A 16,567-nucleotide genomic window follows, 5' to 3' on the forward strand; every position below is an offset into this window, starting at 1 on the left:
CTGAGGACTAATCAATAGTCAGAGTAGAGAGCAGGAATGAATGGGTCGTTCTCACATTGGCCGGCTGTGACTAGCGGGGTTACAGCAAGGATCAGTGCTTGGGCCCCAGTTGTTCACAATATATATCACAGGATCTTTACAGTGCAGGAGGAGGCCACTCGGCCCATTGAGTCTGCACTGTCTCTCTGAAAGAGCATTCCACCTAGTCCCACTCCCCTGCCTTATCCCCGTAACCTTGCACATTCTCTCTCTTCAGGGAGCAATCCAATTCCCTTTTGAATACCTCGATCGAACCTGCCTCCACCACCCTCTCAGGAACTTTGTTCCAGACTCCAACCACCCTCTGGGTGAAAAAAAATTTTCTCACATCACATTTACTCCTTTTACCAATTATTTTGAATCTGTGCCCTTTAGTTCTTGATGCTCTCAAGTGGGAACAGTTTCTCACTATTTACCCTGTCCATACCCCTCAGGATCTTCAATATCTCAATCAAGTCTCCTCTCAGCCTTCTTTTCTCCAAGGAAAACAGTCCCAATTGCTCCAATCTACCCTCATAGCTAGTTTTTTAATCGTTGGAATCATTCTTGTGAATCTCCTCAGTACTCTCTCCAATACCTTCACATCCTTCCTCAAGTATGGTGCCCAGAACTGGACGCAGTACTCCAGATGAGGACTAACTAGTATCTTATACAAGTTCAACATGACCTCCCTACTCAGTGCCCCTATTAATAAAGTCTAGGACACTATGTGCTTTATTAACTGCTATCTCAACATGCCCTGCCATCTTCAATGACCTATGCACAAATACACTGAGGTCCCCCTGTTCCTGCACCTCCTTTAGAATTTCTCCCTTTATTTTATACTGTCTCACCATTTTCTTCCTGCCAAAATGAATCACCTCACACGTCTCTGCATTGAACTTCATCTGCCACATGTCTGCCCAATCCACCAACTTGTCTTTGTCCTTTTGAAGTTCAAGACTATCCCCATCACAGTTGACAACATTTCCAATCTTCGTATCATCTGCAAATTTTGAAATCATGCCCTGCACACCACAGTCTAGGTCATTAATATGTATCAGGAAGAGCAAGGGTCCCAACACTGACTCCTGGGGAACTCCACTACAAACCTTCCTCCAATCTGAAAAACAACCATTTATCACTACTCTCTGTTTCCTGTCACTCAGCCAATTTCTTATCCAAGTGCCTACTCTCCCTTTTATTCCATGAGCTAGAATTTTGCTCACAAGTCTGTTGTGTGGCACTGTATCAAATGCCTTTTGAAATTCCATATAACCGCATTGTTAGGAAATAGGACAGTTTAAGTTATATTTGTATTTGTGGGTGTTAGGAATGAGTTTTAGCTTTAAAGTTTAAGTTCAATTTGTATTTCTGTATTTGAGTCACAAAAATGTCAAGTTGAGTTTTAGTTTCACTTTAAAAGGTGAAGCCTGGGATCTAGTTTCATTTTTGAGGGAGACAGCAGGTCTAAAGCTGTTTGAATACCTGCATTTCTAATGGGTTTACGGCTCAAAGAGAAGTTAAAGCAAACGCAAGAGGAGGAAAAAATGTGCTTCTGCCTAGCAACAGGGGGTCCAAGGAGGGAGACCCACCCACACACACAGAAAAAGCAGTCTGAGTTCAGTTGAAAGTAGCTGCCAGAGAGGCTGGAGCAAAGGGACAGATAGCAAGTCCCAAGCTAAAGAAGAAAGTCCCCAAAATCCAGGGGAGTGGAACAGGAGGAGGTCCCAAGCAGACCTTCTAGTCAGAGGAAGGACAGAAACCTGGAAAAGGTCCTGTTATGTGGAGTTATGAGTGAGGAGCAGAGAAAGGTCTCCAAGCTTCAAGGAGGGAAAGCTGCAGGAAGCAGATTTAAAGTGAGAGGCCAGAAGGTCCAAAGAGAGAGCTGAAGGTCTGTAACTCTTTGCTATGGGCATGTGATGCAGCAGAGTACCGTTGACGTCTGAGCCGGAGAGAGTGATTATGTGGAAGACAGCTTGAATTCATGTGGTGGCCCAGGGGAGAGGAACATTGGAAGGAGAGTTTGAAACCCTGGAGGTGAACCCTTGAAGAAGGTGTCTGAGAGAAAGCATTGGTTTGGGAGAAAATTCCAAAGCAAGGTCTTGGAGAGTGGAGATTGGAAGCCCTCATCCGAAGGATAGAGCTCATTGAGACTGGTTGGCTCAGTGTGACAAGCGTCTGGGGTAAGTTGAGGAGAGATCCATAGCATCATGGGCTGTGGATATTAGAGTATAAGATAGTTTTTGTAACTTGTGTTAACCTTACAAATCTGTATATATCTGAAAAAGATACAGTTGTGGTTGAAGGAGTTTTGTAATATAGTTAATTTTTTCTTGTTAAAAGCTTATCAGCTGACTTCTGTCACTCTGTTCAGTGGCCACCCTCCAGGTATCTAAAAAAAAAGTTTCAATATATGATCCACCCTGGGATCAGGCAGGTCCAGTAGTAACATTAGCTGGGATCATAACAACATCAACAACGTTTCCCCTATCAACCTTCTCTGTTACCTCTTCAAAAAACTCCAGCAAGCTCGTTAAACATGATTTTCCCTTTATGAATCCATGCTGGTTTTCCTTAATTAGCTTGCACTTGTCTAAGTGACTACTGATTTTATCCTGTACTATAGTTTTCAGAAGTTTCCCTACCACTGAGGTCAAACTGACTGGTCTGTAGTTGCCGGCTTTATCCTTGCACCCCTTTTTGAACAAGGGTGTAACATTCGCAATTCTCCAGTCCTCTGGCACCATCCCTGTGTCTAAGGAAGACTGGAAGGTTACCACTAGTGTCTCTGCAATTTCCACTCTCACTTCCCTCAGTACCCTTGAATGCATCTCATCTGGTCTTGGTCCTTATCTATTCTAAGTAAAGATAGACTTTCTAACACCTCCTTCCTCACAATTGTAAGTTCTTCTAGTGTATCAATCACCTCCTCTCTCACCTCGGCCTGGGTAGCAGCTGCTTCCTTTGTAAAGATAGATACAAAGTATTCATTCAACACCTCTGTTATTTCTATTTCCCCAGCCTCCATATGCAAGTCCCCTTTTTTGTCCCTAATCGGCCCTACACTTTTTTTTATCATCCTTTCATTATTTACATGCTTACAGAAGATCTTGGGATCCCCTTTTATTTTCCCTGCCAGCCTTTTTTCATGCTCTCCCTTTGTTTTTCTTATTAGTTTCTTCACTTCCCCTCTGGTCCTTCTATATTCAGCCTGATTCTCCATTGTATTTTCCACCTGACATCTGTCATACGCTTACTTCTTTTCATATTTACCTCTATCTCTCTCCTCATCCAGGGTGCTCCGGATTTATTTGTCCTACCTTTCCCCTTCAAGGGAATGTATCTTGACATTTCCTGCAATACTTTTTCTTTCAAGGTGGCCCATTGTTCAGCCACTGCCTTTTCTGCCAACATTTGATTCCAACTCACTCGACTCAGATGCATTCTCATCCCATCGAAGTTGGCTTTCCCCCAATTAATTATCCCTGTTCTGGATTGGGAACAATCCAGAGCTAGTGCTTCTGCAATTTCCAATTAACCTAAACCTCATGAAACAATGGTCACTGATATTTGATCCACTTGGGCCAATTCATTCTCCAGGACCAAGTACTGCAATACCTGCCCTCTCGTTGGACCAGAAACATACTGTTGCAGAAAATTATCTTGAACACATTCCAGGAACTCTCGCCCCTCTTGTCCTTTTGCACTATTCCTATCCCAATGTATATTTGGATAACTGAAGTCCCCCATTATGATATCTCTTATAATCATGCACTTCTCTGTAATTTCTTTGCAAGTTTGTTTTTCCACATCCCTATACCCACATCAGTCAATGTTATTGCACATTTCCATTCCTTACTCCAGCCAGAGAGATTCCGTCCTTGGCCCCTCTGGAACATCCTCTCTCTCCAGTACTGTAATACCATCTTTAATCAATATCGCCACTACAACCCCGTCTTTTTCTTCCTTTCCTGTCTCTCCTAAATGCCTTGTACCCATGAATATTTAACGCCCAGTCCTGCCCTTCTTTGAGCCAGGTCTCTGTTATAATAATGTCATAATTCCATTTGTTAACCTGTGCCTGCAGTTCACCAATCTTATTAACCACACTCCGTGCATTCACATACATGCACATTAGCCTTGATTTAGGCTTTTTTCACTTTCCCCCTTATTCTGACCCCATCAAATGACTTACTATTGCCTACACTAATTCGATCAAACTCTCCAAGTATTCGATCTACCTTGATGCAAAACTCTGACTCATTATCAGTTAATACTTCTCTACTCCTCACTGCCAGTTTTTCTCCTTCTCCTCCACTCTGAATTTCTCACCAGGTTCCCATCCCCCTGCCAATCTAGTTTAAACCCTCCCCAACAGCACCAGTAAACGCTCCCCATGAGGACATTAGTCTCAGTCCTGTTAAGGTGTAACCCGTCCTTCTTGTACAGGTCCCACCTGCCCCAGGACCAGTCCCAATGCCTCAAAATTCTAAAGCCCTCCCTCCTACTCCATTTCTCCAGCCATGTTTTGAACTGCTCACTGCCAACCTGGAGTCACGTCTAAGGCCACAGAAGCACCTGTCTGCTCCCAAACTATGAAATCCCCTAACACTATAGCACTTCCACTCTTCCTCCTCCCCTCCTGTGCAGCTGGGCCACCCGTGGTATCACGGACCTGGTTCCTCAGAGGACCGTAGCAAAAGCCATCTCACTCACCAGTATCCAAAATGGAAACGCGGTTAAGAGAGCGAGATAGCCTCAGGGGATTCCTGCACTACCTGCCTGTTTCTCTTAGATACTCTGGGGGTCACCCATTCCCTCTCTGCAGTGTGACCACCTCTCTAAATGTGCTATTCACATAACCCTCAGTCTTGTGGATGCACCACAGTGACACCAGCCGCCGCTCAAGCTCTGCAACTCGGGGCTCAAGTTTCTGTAGCTGGTGACACTTCTTGCAGATGTAGCCATCGAGGGCATTTTGTGCCTGCACAGCTTCCCACACCCTGCAAGATGCACATTCCACATGGCCAAGCTGCATTGACAAACCTTATACTTTATATAAAGTGTTTACTACAGTATTTATTAATTTATTTTAATTATCTTAATTTAGAATAATTCCTATGTATCCTACAATTTACTGTGTTTATCTCAGTCTCGCCCCTTCTCTTGTTCTTTTAACTCAGACTCCACTCCCCAGTGATATACAGTCGGGAGTGAGTTCCCCTGGGAGTCCACAGCATTGACTCCCGACCCTATGAAGTCTCGTAGTATCAGGTCACGGGCAAGAAAACCTTCTGCTTACCATATACCGTGAACACCCGAATTGAGCTGATGAATCAGTACTCCACGTTGAACACCTCTTGGAAGAAGCACCGAGGGTGCCAGGGGTGCAGAACATGCTCAGTGTAGGGGGCTTCAATGTCCATCACCAAGTGTAGCTCACCAGCACCGAGCTGGCCCAGTCCTAAAGGACAGAGCTGCTGGACTGGGTCTGCAGTAGGTGCCGAGGGAACCAACAAGAGGGAAAAACACACTTGACCTCATCCTCACAAACCTGCCTGCTGCAGATCCGTCTGTCTATGACAGTATCAGTAGGAGTGACCACCGCACAGTCATCGTGGAGACGAAATCCCACCTTCACATTGAGGATACCCTCCATCGTGTTGTGTGGCACTAACACCGTGCTAAATGGGACAGATTTCAAACAAATGTAACAACTCAAAACTGGGCATCTATGAGGCGCTGTGGGCCATCAGCAGCAGCAGAATTGCACTCGAACACAATCTGTAACCTCATGGCCCGGCATATCCCCCACTCTACCATTACCATCAAGCCGTGACTCCTGAAGCAATGAAGAGTGCAGAAGGACATGCCAGGAGCAGCACCAGGTATACCTAAAAATGAGGTGTCAACCTGGTGAAGCTACAACTCAAGACTATTTAGAAACATAGAAATTAGGAGCAGGAGTAGGCCACTTGGCTCTTCGAGCTGCTCCACCATTCATTATGATCATGGCTGATCCTCTATCTCAATGCCATACTCCCACTTTCTCTCCATACCCCTTGATGCCCCTAATATCCAAAAAACTATCAATTTCTTTCTTGAATATATTCAGTGACTTGGCCTCCACAGCCTCTGTGGTAGAGAATTCCACAGTTCACCACCCTCAGTGAAGAAATTTCTCCTCATCTCAATCCTAAATAGCCTACCGCGTATCCTGAGACTGTGGCCCCTGGTTCTAGACTCCCCAACCAGGTGAAACATCTTCCCTGCATCCAGTCTGTCTAGCCCGGTTAGAATTTTATACATTTCAATTACATCCCCTCTCATCTTTCTAAACTCTAGTGAATATAGGCCCAGTCGAACCAATCTCTCCTCATACAACAATCCTGCCATCCCCAGTATCAGCCTAGTGAACCTTCGCTGCACTCTCTCTATGGCAAGTATATCTTTTCTTAGGTAGGGAGGCACACAATACTCCAGGTGTGGCCTCACCAAGGCCCTGTATAACTGCAGTAAGACATCCCTCCTTCTGAACTCAAATCCTCTTGCAATGAAGGCCAAAATACCATTTTCCTTCCTAATTGCTAGTGCACCTGCCTGTTTACTTTCATTGACTGGTGTACAAGGACACCCAGATCCCTTTGTACATCCACATTCCCCAATATATCACCATTTAAATAATACTCTGCCTTTCTGTTTTTCACAACGAAGTGTATAACTTCACATTTATCCACGTTATATTGCATCTGCCATGTGTTTGCCCACACACCACTTGTCTAAATTGCCCTGAAGTCTCCTTGCATCCTCCTCACAACTCCGCCCAGCTTTGTATCATCAGAAAATTTGGAAATCCCTCATCCAAGTCATTTATATATATCATGAATAGCTGAGGCCCAAGCACTGATCTCTGTGGTACACCACTAGTCACCGTCTGCCACCTGGAAAAAGACCCATTTATTCCTACCCTGTTTCCGGTCAATCAACCAATTCTCAATTCGTGCCAGTATATTACCTCGATCCCATGTGCTTTCATTTTGCCCACTAGTCTCTTATGTGGGACCTTATCAATTGCCTTCTTGAAATCCAAATATATCATATCCACTGGTTCTCCCTCAGCTATTCTACTAGTTACATCCTCAAAAAACTCCAGTACATTAGTTAAGCATGATTTCCCTTTCATAAACCCATGCTGACTTTGTCTAATCCCGTTAATGCTTTCCAAGTGTTCTGTTACCACGTCTTTTATAATAGACTTTAGCATTTTCCCCACGACTGATGTTTTGTTAACTGGTCTGTAATTCTCTGTTTTCTCTCCCGCCTTTTTTAAATAGTGGGGTTACATTTGCTGAAGGCAGCATGCAACAGACATAGCTAAGCGATCCCACAGCCAATGGATCAGATCTAAGCAGTGCAGTCCTGCCACATCCAGTCCTGAATGGTGGTGGACAATTAAACAACTCACTGGAGGTGGAGTCTCCACAAATATCCCCAACCTCAATGATAGGGGAGCCCAACACAGCAGTGCAAAAGATAAGCCTGAAGCATTTGCAGCCATCTTCAGTCAGAAGCGCCGAGTGGATGATCCATCTCAGCCTCCTCCGGAGGTCCCCAGCATCACAGATGCCAGTCTTCAGCCAATTCGATTCACTCCAAGTGATGTCAAGAAATGGCTGAAGGCACTGGATACTGCAAAGGCTTTGGGTATTGACAATATTCCGGCAATAATACTGAATACTTGTGCTCCAGACCTGGCCGCATCTCTAGCCAAACTGTTCCAGTACAGAAGTGGGGATGTTTGCTGATGATTGCACAATGTTCAGCACCATTAGCAACTCCTCAGATATGCAGCAAGACCTAGACAACATTCAAGCTTGGGCTGGCAAGGGCAATTTATATTTATGCCACACAAGTGCCAAGTAATGACCAAAGTTAGGTAGGAAAGTAAGTTGTGAAGAGGACACAAGGACGCTGCAAGGGGACATAGATAGGTTAAGTGAATGGGCAAAGATATGGCAAATGGAGTATAATGTGGGAAAATGTGAAATTGTCCACTTGGGCAGGAAGAATAAAAAAGCTTATTATCTAAATGGTGAGAGATTGTAGAGCCCTGAAATTCAGAGGGATCTGGGTGTCCTAGTGCATGAATCACAAAAGGCTAGTATGCAGGCACAGCAGGTAATTAGGAAAGCAAATAGAATGTTATCATTTATTGTGAGGGAAATCAATTACAAAAGTAGGGAGGTTATGCTTCAGGTGTATAGGGCACAGGTGAGACCACATCTGGAGTATTGTGTACAGTATTGGTCTCCTTATTGAAAGAAAGATTTAAACGCATTAGAAGCAGTTCAGGGAAGATTTACCAAACTAATACCAGTAATGGGTGGATTGTCTTATGAGGAAAGGTTGGACAGACTAGGTTTGTAGCCACTGGAATTTGGAAGAGTAAGAGGTGACTTAATCGAAACCTTTAAGATCCTGAGGGGTCTTGACAGGGTGGATGTGGAGAGGATGTTTCCTCTCGTGGGAGAATCTAGATCTAGGGGTCTGCGTTTAAAAATAAGGGGTCGCTCAGTTAAGACGGAGATGAGGAAAAGTTTTTTCTCTCAGAGGGTCATGAGTCTTTGGAACTCTCTTCCTCAAAGGCAGTGGAAGCAGAGACTTTGAGTATTTTTGAGGCAAAGCTAGATAGATTCTTGATTAACAAGGGGGTGAAACGTTATCAGGGGTAGGTGGGAACGTGGGGTTGAGGTTACAACCAGATCAACCACGATCTTATTGAATGGTGGAGCAGGCTTGAGAGGCCAAGTGACCAACTCCTGTTCCTAATTCATACGTATCAACATCCTGGGGTTTACCATTGACCAGAAACTGAACTGGACCAGCCATAAAAATAACTGTGGCCACAAAGGCATGTCAGAGGCTGGGAATTCCACGGTGAATTCCTCGCCTCCCAAAGCCTGTCCACCATCTACAAAGAATATGTCAGGAGTGTGATGGAATACTCCCCATTTGCCTGGATGAGTGCAGCTCCCACAACACAAGAAGCTCGACACCATCCAGGACAAAGTAGCCCACTTGACTGGTACCACATCCACCACATTCAACATTCACTCCCTCCACCACCGACTCACCATGGCAACAGCATGTACCATCTACAAGATGCATTGCAGCAACTCACCAATGATGCTTCGACAGCACCTTCCAAACCCATGATCTCTAACATCTAGAAGGACAGGACAGCAGATGCACAGGAACACTGCATCTGCAATTTCCCCTCCAAGCCACACACCATCCTGATTGAAACTCTATCACTGTTCCTTCAGCGTTGCTGGGTCAAAATTCAGGGGCTCCCTAATAGCACTGTGGGTGTACCAACTGCACATAGACAGCAGCAGTTCAAGAAGGCAACTCACCACCACCTTCTCAAGGGCAATTAGGGATGGGCAATAAATGATGGCCTAGACAATGATGCCCACATCCTGTGAATGAATTGAAAAACAGACAGATTGATGGAATGGGCGATCGATTTAATAGAGAAGTGTGAAGTGAGTCATTTTGGTTGGAAGAATGAGACAATATAAAATAAAGGGTGCAATTATAAAGGGGATACAGGAGCAGAGGACCTGGGTATATATGTGCATAAATCATTAAAGACGGCAAGTTGAGAGAATTGTTAATAAAGCGTAAGGCATTTTAAGCTTTATTAATAGGGGCACAGAATACAGAACAAGGACGTTGCGGTAAACTTTTATCAATAGCGTTTCCCTATCTATTCTGTCCAGATCTCTCACGATTTTGTATCTTTTTTATTCGTTCATGGGATGTGGGTGTCACTGGCTAGGCCAGCATTTATTGCCCATTTCCAATTGCCCTGCAGGTGGTGGTAGTGGTGAGCTGCATTCTTGAACCCGTTAGCAAATAGAGCTAGTTTATGTAAGTTAAATTTGTATTTGTGGCTGTTAGGAATGAGTTTTAGCTTTAAAGTTTGATTTGTATTCTGTATCTGTGTGTTAAGAAAAGGTCAAACTGAGTTTTAGTGTCACTTTAAAAAGATGCTTGTATTTCTAATGAGAGTTATGACTTAAGAAGTTAAGCAAACACAAAAGTAGAAAAAAGTGCTGTTGCCTAGCAACAGGGGTCCAGAGAGGCAGGTCCCTCTCACAGACACACACAGTAGAAGACAGACAGCAGTTTGATCCTGGAAGCTGTTTGAGTTCAGTTGATTTTGAAGGTGCATAAGGACATAAGAAATAGGAGCAGAATTAGACCATTCGGCCCCTCAAGCATGACCCGCCATCAATAAGAGCATGGCTGATCTCCCCCAGACCTCAACTCCTCTTTCGTGTCATTTCCTCATAGTCCTCAGCTCCTGATACTTCAAACATCTATCTATTTCCTCTTTAAATACGTTCAGTGATCTAGCCTCCACAACTCTCTGAGGTAGAGAATTCCAGGTGTTCACTACCCTCAGAGAAGAAATTCCTTCGCATCTCAGTTTAACGAGTGACCCCTTATTCTGTAACTCTGTCCCCTAGTTCAAGATTCCCCCACTAGTGGAAACATCTTCTCAACATCTACCCTGTCAAGCCCCTAAGAATCTTGTACGTTTCAATAAGATCACCCCGCATTCTTCTAAACTCTAAAGGCCTAACTTGTTTAGCCGTTCTTGATAAGTTAACTCCTAAACTTTTTGTGTTTCATGCACAAGAACACCCAGATCCCTCTGTGCTGCACTTTTTTGGAATGTCTCTCCATTTAAATAACAGTCTGCCTTTTGATTTTTCCTACCAAAGTGCATGACCTCATACTTTCCTACATTAAACTCCATCTGCCAAGTTTATGCCCACTCACTCGACCTGTCTATTGTTATGGAAAAGACTGATGAGCAACAAACACAAATAGCCATGGGGGCACGGTGGCATGGGGGCACAGCGGCATGGGGGCACGGCGGCATGGGGGCACGGCGGCATGGGGGCACGGCGGCATGGGGGTATGGTAGTACAATATGACGTAGTGGCAATGACAGAAATTGGTTTACAAATGGTGAGGGAGTGGGCACTTAATGTTCAAAGATACAAAGTGTTCGGAAAAGATAGGGAATGAGAAAAAGGAGGTGGAGTGGCAGTGCTGACTGGGAGTGCCATTGCTGTGTTGGAAAGAGGGGATGTCCTCCCACAGCTGATGAATCCGTATTCCTACATGCTAAACATCACTTGGAGGAAGCACTGAGGTTACACAGGGGCACAGTGTACACTGGGTGGGAGCATTCCACGTTCAGTACCCAGAATGGTAGCACTGAACTGGTCGGGCGATGAATGACATAACTGCCTGGCAGTATGGCGAGAGGACCACCCAGAGGGAAAAATCAATCTACATGACCTCATCCGCACCAATCCTGATGTATCTGTCCATCGCAGTAATGTTAGGAGTGACCAATGTATACTTCTTGTGGAGACGAAGTGCTATCTTCACCCTCATCGTTTGTGTGGCACTATCACTGTGCTAAATGCGATAAAGCAACTCAAAACATCCATGATGCACCGTGGGCCATCAGCAGCATCAAAACTGTATTTAACCACAATCTGTGATCTCATGGCCCAGCAAATCTCCCAGTCTACCAGTCCCATCAAGCCAGGAACCATCCTGGTTCAATAAAGAGTGCAGGTGAACATGCCAGGAGCAGCGCCAGGCATACCTAAAAAATGAGATGTCAACATGGATTTAAGGTTTTAGCAGAGATGCAGAGGGGATATACAAGGAAGAGCTTCTTTACATTACTGTTAATGACCCGGAACTCCGGCACAGATTTGATAGGCAGAATGTGTTAATTAGGGACCCTGCAGCTATTGGCTTCCAAACGTGCAAAGAATCTTACATCTACACAGTGAGTGTCCTTCAGATTTCAACCACAGTCGACATCATTCATGCCTAGGAGATTTTTTCTTCTTCAGTTTTTTAATGTATCAAGACCTCAGATGACAAAATGACTACATTTATGGTTACCTGATATCTTTGAAACATTCTCTTTATTTCCTGAATCCAGTGATGGTTTCCCCAATTTCTGATTTTCTGTGACACAGGCAGCTTCATTAGAACTCTCAGGCGCCTTAAAGAAGCGAGATATTGAAGATTGTGGCCATCTCTCTGCAAAAGATTTACTCCTCCAGATCTGGTTCACAATCAGATCAAAGGGAGACTTTGAATGCTTTGTATTGATTTCATCACTGTGTAGTTTGGAACCTAGAAAGAAATACAACGATTTTCCACATTAGAGATTCACCTGCACTTTCACTCAACACTTGGCAAAACAAAGGCAAGGGGATGAGATCGGGCATGCTTGTCAAGTCCCCTTTAGTTACATATCATCAACAATAAATATCTGCGCTCACTCCAAGAATGGTTTTGTGGGGGTGGAGAGGGGGAGTGGAGGGGGGTGTTTCCTGTGAGAAAGAAAGATGACTAAGGGAAGGACACACTGTCCGTGGCTAACTAAAGAAGTTAAGGATAGTATCAAATTGAAAGAAAAAGCGTATAATTCCGCAAAGATGAGTGGCAAGTCAGAAGATTGGACAAAATATAAAGAACAGAAAAGAAAGGCTAAAAGATTAATATGAGTTGAGAAATTAGAGTACAAGAGAAAGCTAGCTGGAAATATAAAACCAGAGTTTCTACAGGTGTTTAAGGAAAAGAGTAAGTGAAATGAATTTTGGTCCTGTAGAGAATGAGAATGTGGAATTAATAATGGAAAATAAGGAAATGACACGTGAAATGAAGACATTTTGCATCTGTCTTCACTGCAGAAGATACAATTATTTCTGGGATGTTATTTGTGAATCAGGAGGTGAAAGGGAGGGAGGAACTTAAAACAATTACAATCTCCAGGGAAAGGGTGTTAAGAAAATTATTAGACCTAAAAGGTGATAAGTCCCCAGGTTCTAATGGACTTCATCCTAGAGTCTCAAAAGGAGTGGCTGCTGAGATAATAGATGCATTGGTTTTAATTTTCCAAAATTCCCTAGATTCTGGAAAGGTCCCATCAGATTGGAAATTGGTGAATGTGACTCCTCTATTCAAGAAAGGAGACAGAGCAAGAAACTACAGGCCAGTTAGCTTAACATCTGTCAGAGAAATTGCTGGAACCTATTAGGAAGGAGCTTATAGTGAGGCACTTAGCAAATCTCAATGCAATCAGGCAGAGCCAACACGATTGTGTGAAAGGGAAATCATGTTTGACTCATTTATTGGAGTTCTTTGAGGAAGTAAGAAGCAATGTGGGTAAAGGGGAACCTGTGGATGTGCTGTACTTAGATTTCCAAAAGGCATTTGACAAGGTGCCACATCAAAGGCTACTATGCAAAATCAGAGTTCATGGCGTAGGGGTAACATTAGCAATGTTAGAGGATTGGTTAGCTAACAGGATGCAGGAAGGGGATAAACTAACCATGGTTAACCAGGGGATGTTAAGGGAAGTATCAAATTGAAAGAAATACAACGTGGCAAAGATTAGCGGTAAGTCAGAGGATTGGGAAAGTTTTAAAAACCAACAAAAAATGACCAAAAAAATAATAAAGAGGGAGAAAATAAACTTTGAGGGTAAACTAGCAAGTAATATAAAAACAGACAGTAAGAGCTTCTTTAAATGTATGAAAAAGAGAGAGAGGCCAAAATGAACATAGGCCCCTTTAGAGAATGAGGCTGGGGAAATAATTATGGGAGACCAGGAAATGTCAGAGGAGTTGAATAAATACTTTGCATTAGTCTTCATCGTAGACGACACCAATAGCATACCTAACGTCCTAAATAATCAAGGGGCAAAAGGGTGGAGGAAATAAATACAATAACTATCACTAGAGAAAAAGTACTAGGGAAACTAATGGGGCTAAAGACTGATAAGTCCCATGGACCTGATGGGTTGCATCCTAGGATATTAAAGGAAGTAGCTACACAAATAGTGGACGCACTAGTAGTAATCTTCCAAGAATCCTCAGATTCTGGAAAAGTCCCAGAAGATTAGAAAACTGTCAATGTAACACCCTTATTCAAAAAGGGAGGGAGACAAAAAAAAAAACGGTAACTATAGGCCAGTTAACTTAACATCTGTCATTGGGAAAATGTGAGAGTCTGTTATAAAGGATGTAATAGCAGAGCATTTAGAAATACATAATATAATATAGCAGAGTCAGCATGGCTTCATGAGGGGGGAGATCATGCCTGACAAATTTATTAGAATTCATTGAGGAGATAAAAATCAGGATAAATAAAGGAGAACCAGTACATGTAATATATTTGGACTTCCAAAAGGTGTTTGATAAGGTACCGCACATAAGGCTACTTAATAAGAGCCCATAGTGTTAGGGGTAGTATATTAGCATGGATAGAGGATTGGCTAACTAATAGAAGACAGAGACTTGGGACAAGTGGGGGGCATTTTCAGGATGGCAACCTGTAACTAGTGGAGTGCCACAGGGATCAGTGCTGGGGCCACAATTATTTACAATATATATTAATGAGGGAAATGAATGTACTATTGCCAAGTTTGTGGATGACACAAAAATAGTTGGGAAGGCAAGTGGTGAGAATGACACAAAGAGTCTGCAAAGGAATATAGACAGGTTAAATGAGTGGCAAAGACTTGGCAGATGGAATATAATGTGGGAAAATGTGAGGTTATGCACTTTGGCAGGAAGAATAGAGGAGCTGAATATTATTTACCTGGAGAAAGACTGCAGAAAGCTACAAAACAGAGGGATTTGGGAGTCCTCGTGCATGAATCCCAAAAAACTAACATACAAGGTCAGTGGTTAATAGGGAAGGCAAATGGAATGTTGGCCTCTATTACAAGGGAAATGGAGAATAAAAATAGGGAAGTCTTGCTGAAACTATACAAGGCACTAGTTGGACCACACCTAGAATACTGTGAACAGTTTTTGTCCCCTTATCTAAGGAAAGATATTCTGGCATTGGAGGTAGTCCAGAGAAGGTTCACGAGATTGATCCCAGGTATGGAGGGATTTTCTTGTGAGGGGAGGTTGAGTAGGTTAGGCCTGTACACATTGGAGTTTAAAAGAATGAGAGGTGACCTTATTGAAACTTACAAGATCCTGAGGGGACTTGACATGGTGGATGCTGAAAGGATGTTTCCCCTTGTGGGAGAGTCTCTCCTCGTACGACAATCCTGCCATCCCAGGAATTAGTCTGATGAACCTTCGCTGTACTCCCTCTATGGCAAATATATCCTTTTTTAGTTAGGGAGACCAAAACTGCACACAATACTCCAGGTGTGGTCTCACCAAGTCCCTGTATAGCTGCAGTAAGACATCCCCCTACTTCTGAACTCAAATCCTCTTGCAATGAAGGCCAACATACCATTGGCATTTCTAATTGCTTATTGCACCTGCCTATTTACTTTCATTGACTGGTGTACAAGGACACCCAGGTCCTTTTGTACATCCACATTTCCCAATATATCATCTTTTAAATAATATTCTGCCTTTGTTTTTCACACCGAAGCGTATAACTTCACATTTATCTATGTTATACTGCATCTGCCACATGTTTGCCTACACACACTTGTCTAAATTGCCCTGAAGCCTCCATGCATCCTCCTCACAACCCCGCCCAGTTTTGCGTTGATCCCTGTGGTACATCACCATTTACCGCATGTCACGTGGAAAAAGACTCATTTATTCCCACTCTCTGTTTCTGGTCTATCAACCAATTCTCAATCCATGCCAGTATATTACCCCCAATCCCATGTGTTTTAATTTTGCCCACTAGTCTCTTATGTGGAACCTTATCAAAAGCCTTCTTGAAATCCAAATACATCACATCCTCTGGTTCTCCCTTATCTATTCTACTCGTTACATTCTCAAAAAAAACTCCAGTAGATTAGTTAAGCATGATTTCCCTTTCATAAACCCATGCTGACTTTGTCTAACCCTGTTAATGCTTTCCAAGTGATCTGTTACCATGTCTTTTACAATAGATTCTAGCATTTTCTCCCCAACTAATGTTAGGCTAACTGGTCTGTAATTCGCTGTTTTTTCTCCCTCCTTTTTTAAATAGTGGGGTTACATTTTTCACCCTCCAGTCTGTAGGAACTGCTCCAGAGTCTATAGAATTTTGGAAGATGACCACCAATGCATCCAATATTTCCAGGGCCACTTTTTAGTACTCTGGGATGTAGATTATCAGGCCCTGGGGATTTTTCAGACTTTAACCCCATTAATTTCTCGAGCACCATCTTTTAATTAATACTGATTTTCTTCAATTCCTCCCTCTCACTAGACCCTTGATTCTCTAACATTTCTGGGAAATTATGTGTGTCCTTTTTTGTGAAGATAGAACCAAAATATGCGTTCAATTCTTGTGCTTTCTTTGTTCCCCATTATAATTTCCCTCATTTCTGACTGTAAGGGACCTACATTTGTCTTATTGTGTGCATCTCTAATTTCCTGTTTAATGCCTTCTCTTACATCTCCATTACTGTTTGGGGGCCCATAGACAATCCCCACCAATGTTTCCTGCCCCTTGGTGTTTCTTA

At 43.2% G+C, this 16,567-nt stretch overlaps 1 protein-coding gene across 4 annotated transcripts in view; it reads right to left on the reverse strand.

Moving 5' to 3' along the window:
• The window catches only part of LOC144694053 (leucine-rich repeat-containing protein 31-like), a 109,499-nt gene that overhangs the window by 58,873 nt on the left and 34,059 nt on the right, over nucleotides 1-16,567 (reverse strand). For all 4 annotated transcript variants that reach the window (XM_078564413.1, XM_078564415.1, XM_078564414.1 and 1 more), the window contains exon 3: nucleotides 12,028-12,264. In XM_078564413.1, the coding sequence (XP_078420539.1) occupies nucleotides 12,028-12,264 (237 nt within the window). The remainder of the gene's footprint in view (nucleotides 1-12,027; nucleotides 12,265-16,567) is intronic.

This window comes from Cetorhinus maximus, chromosome 19, assembly GCF_964194155.1.
Source record: "Cetorhinus maximus chromosome 19, sCetMax3.hap1.1, whole genome shotgun sequence".
NCBI classification, from domain to species: Eukaryota; Metazoa; Chordata; class Chondrichthyes; order Lamniformes; family Cetorhinidae; genus Cetorhinus; species Cetorhinus maximus.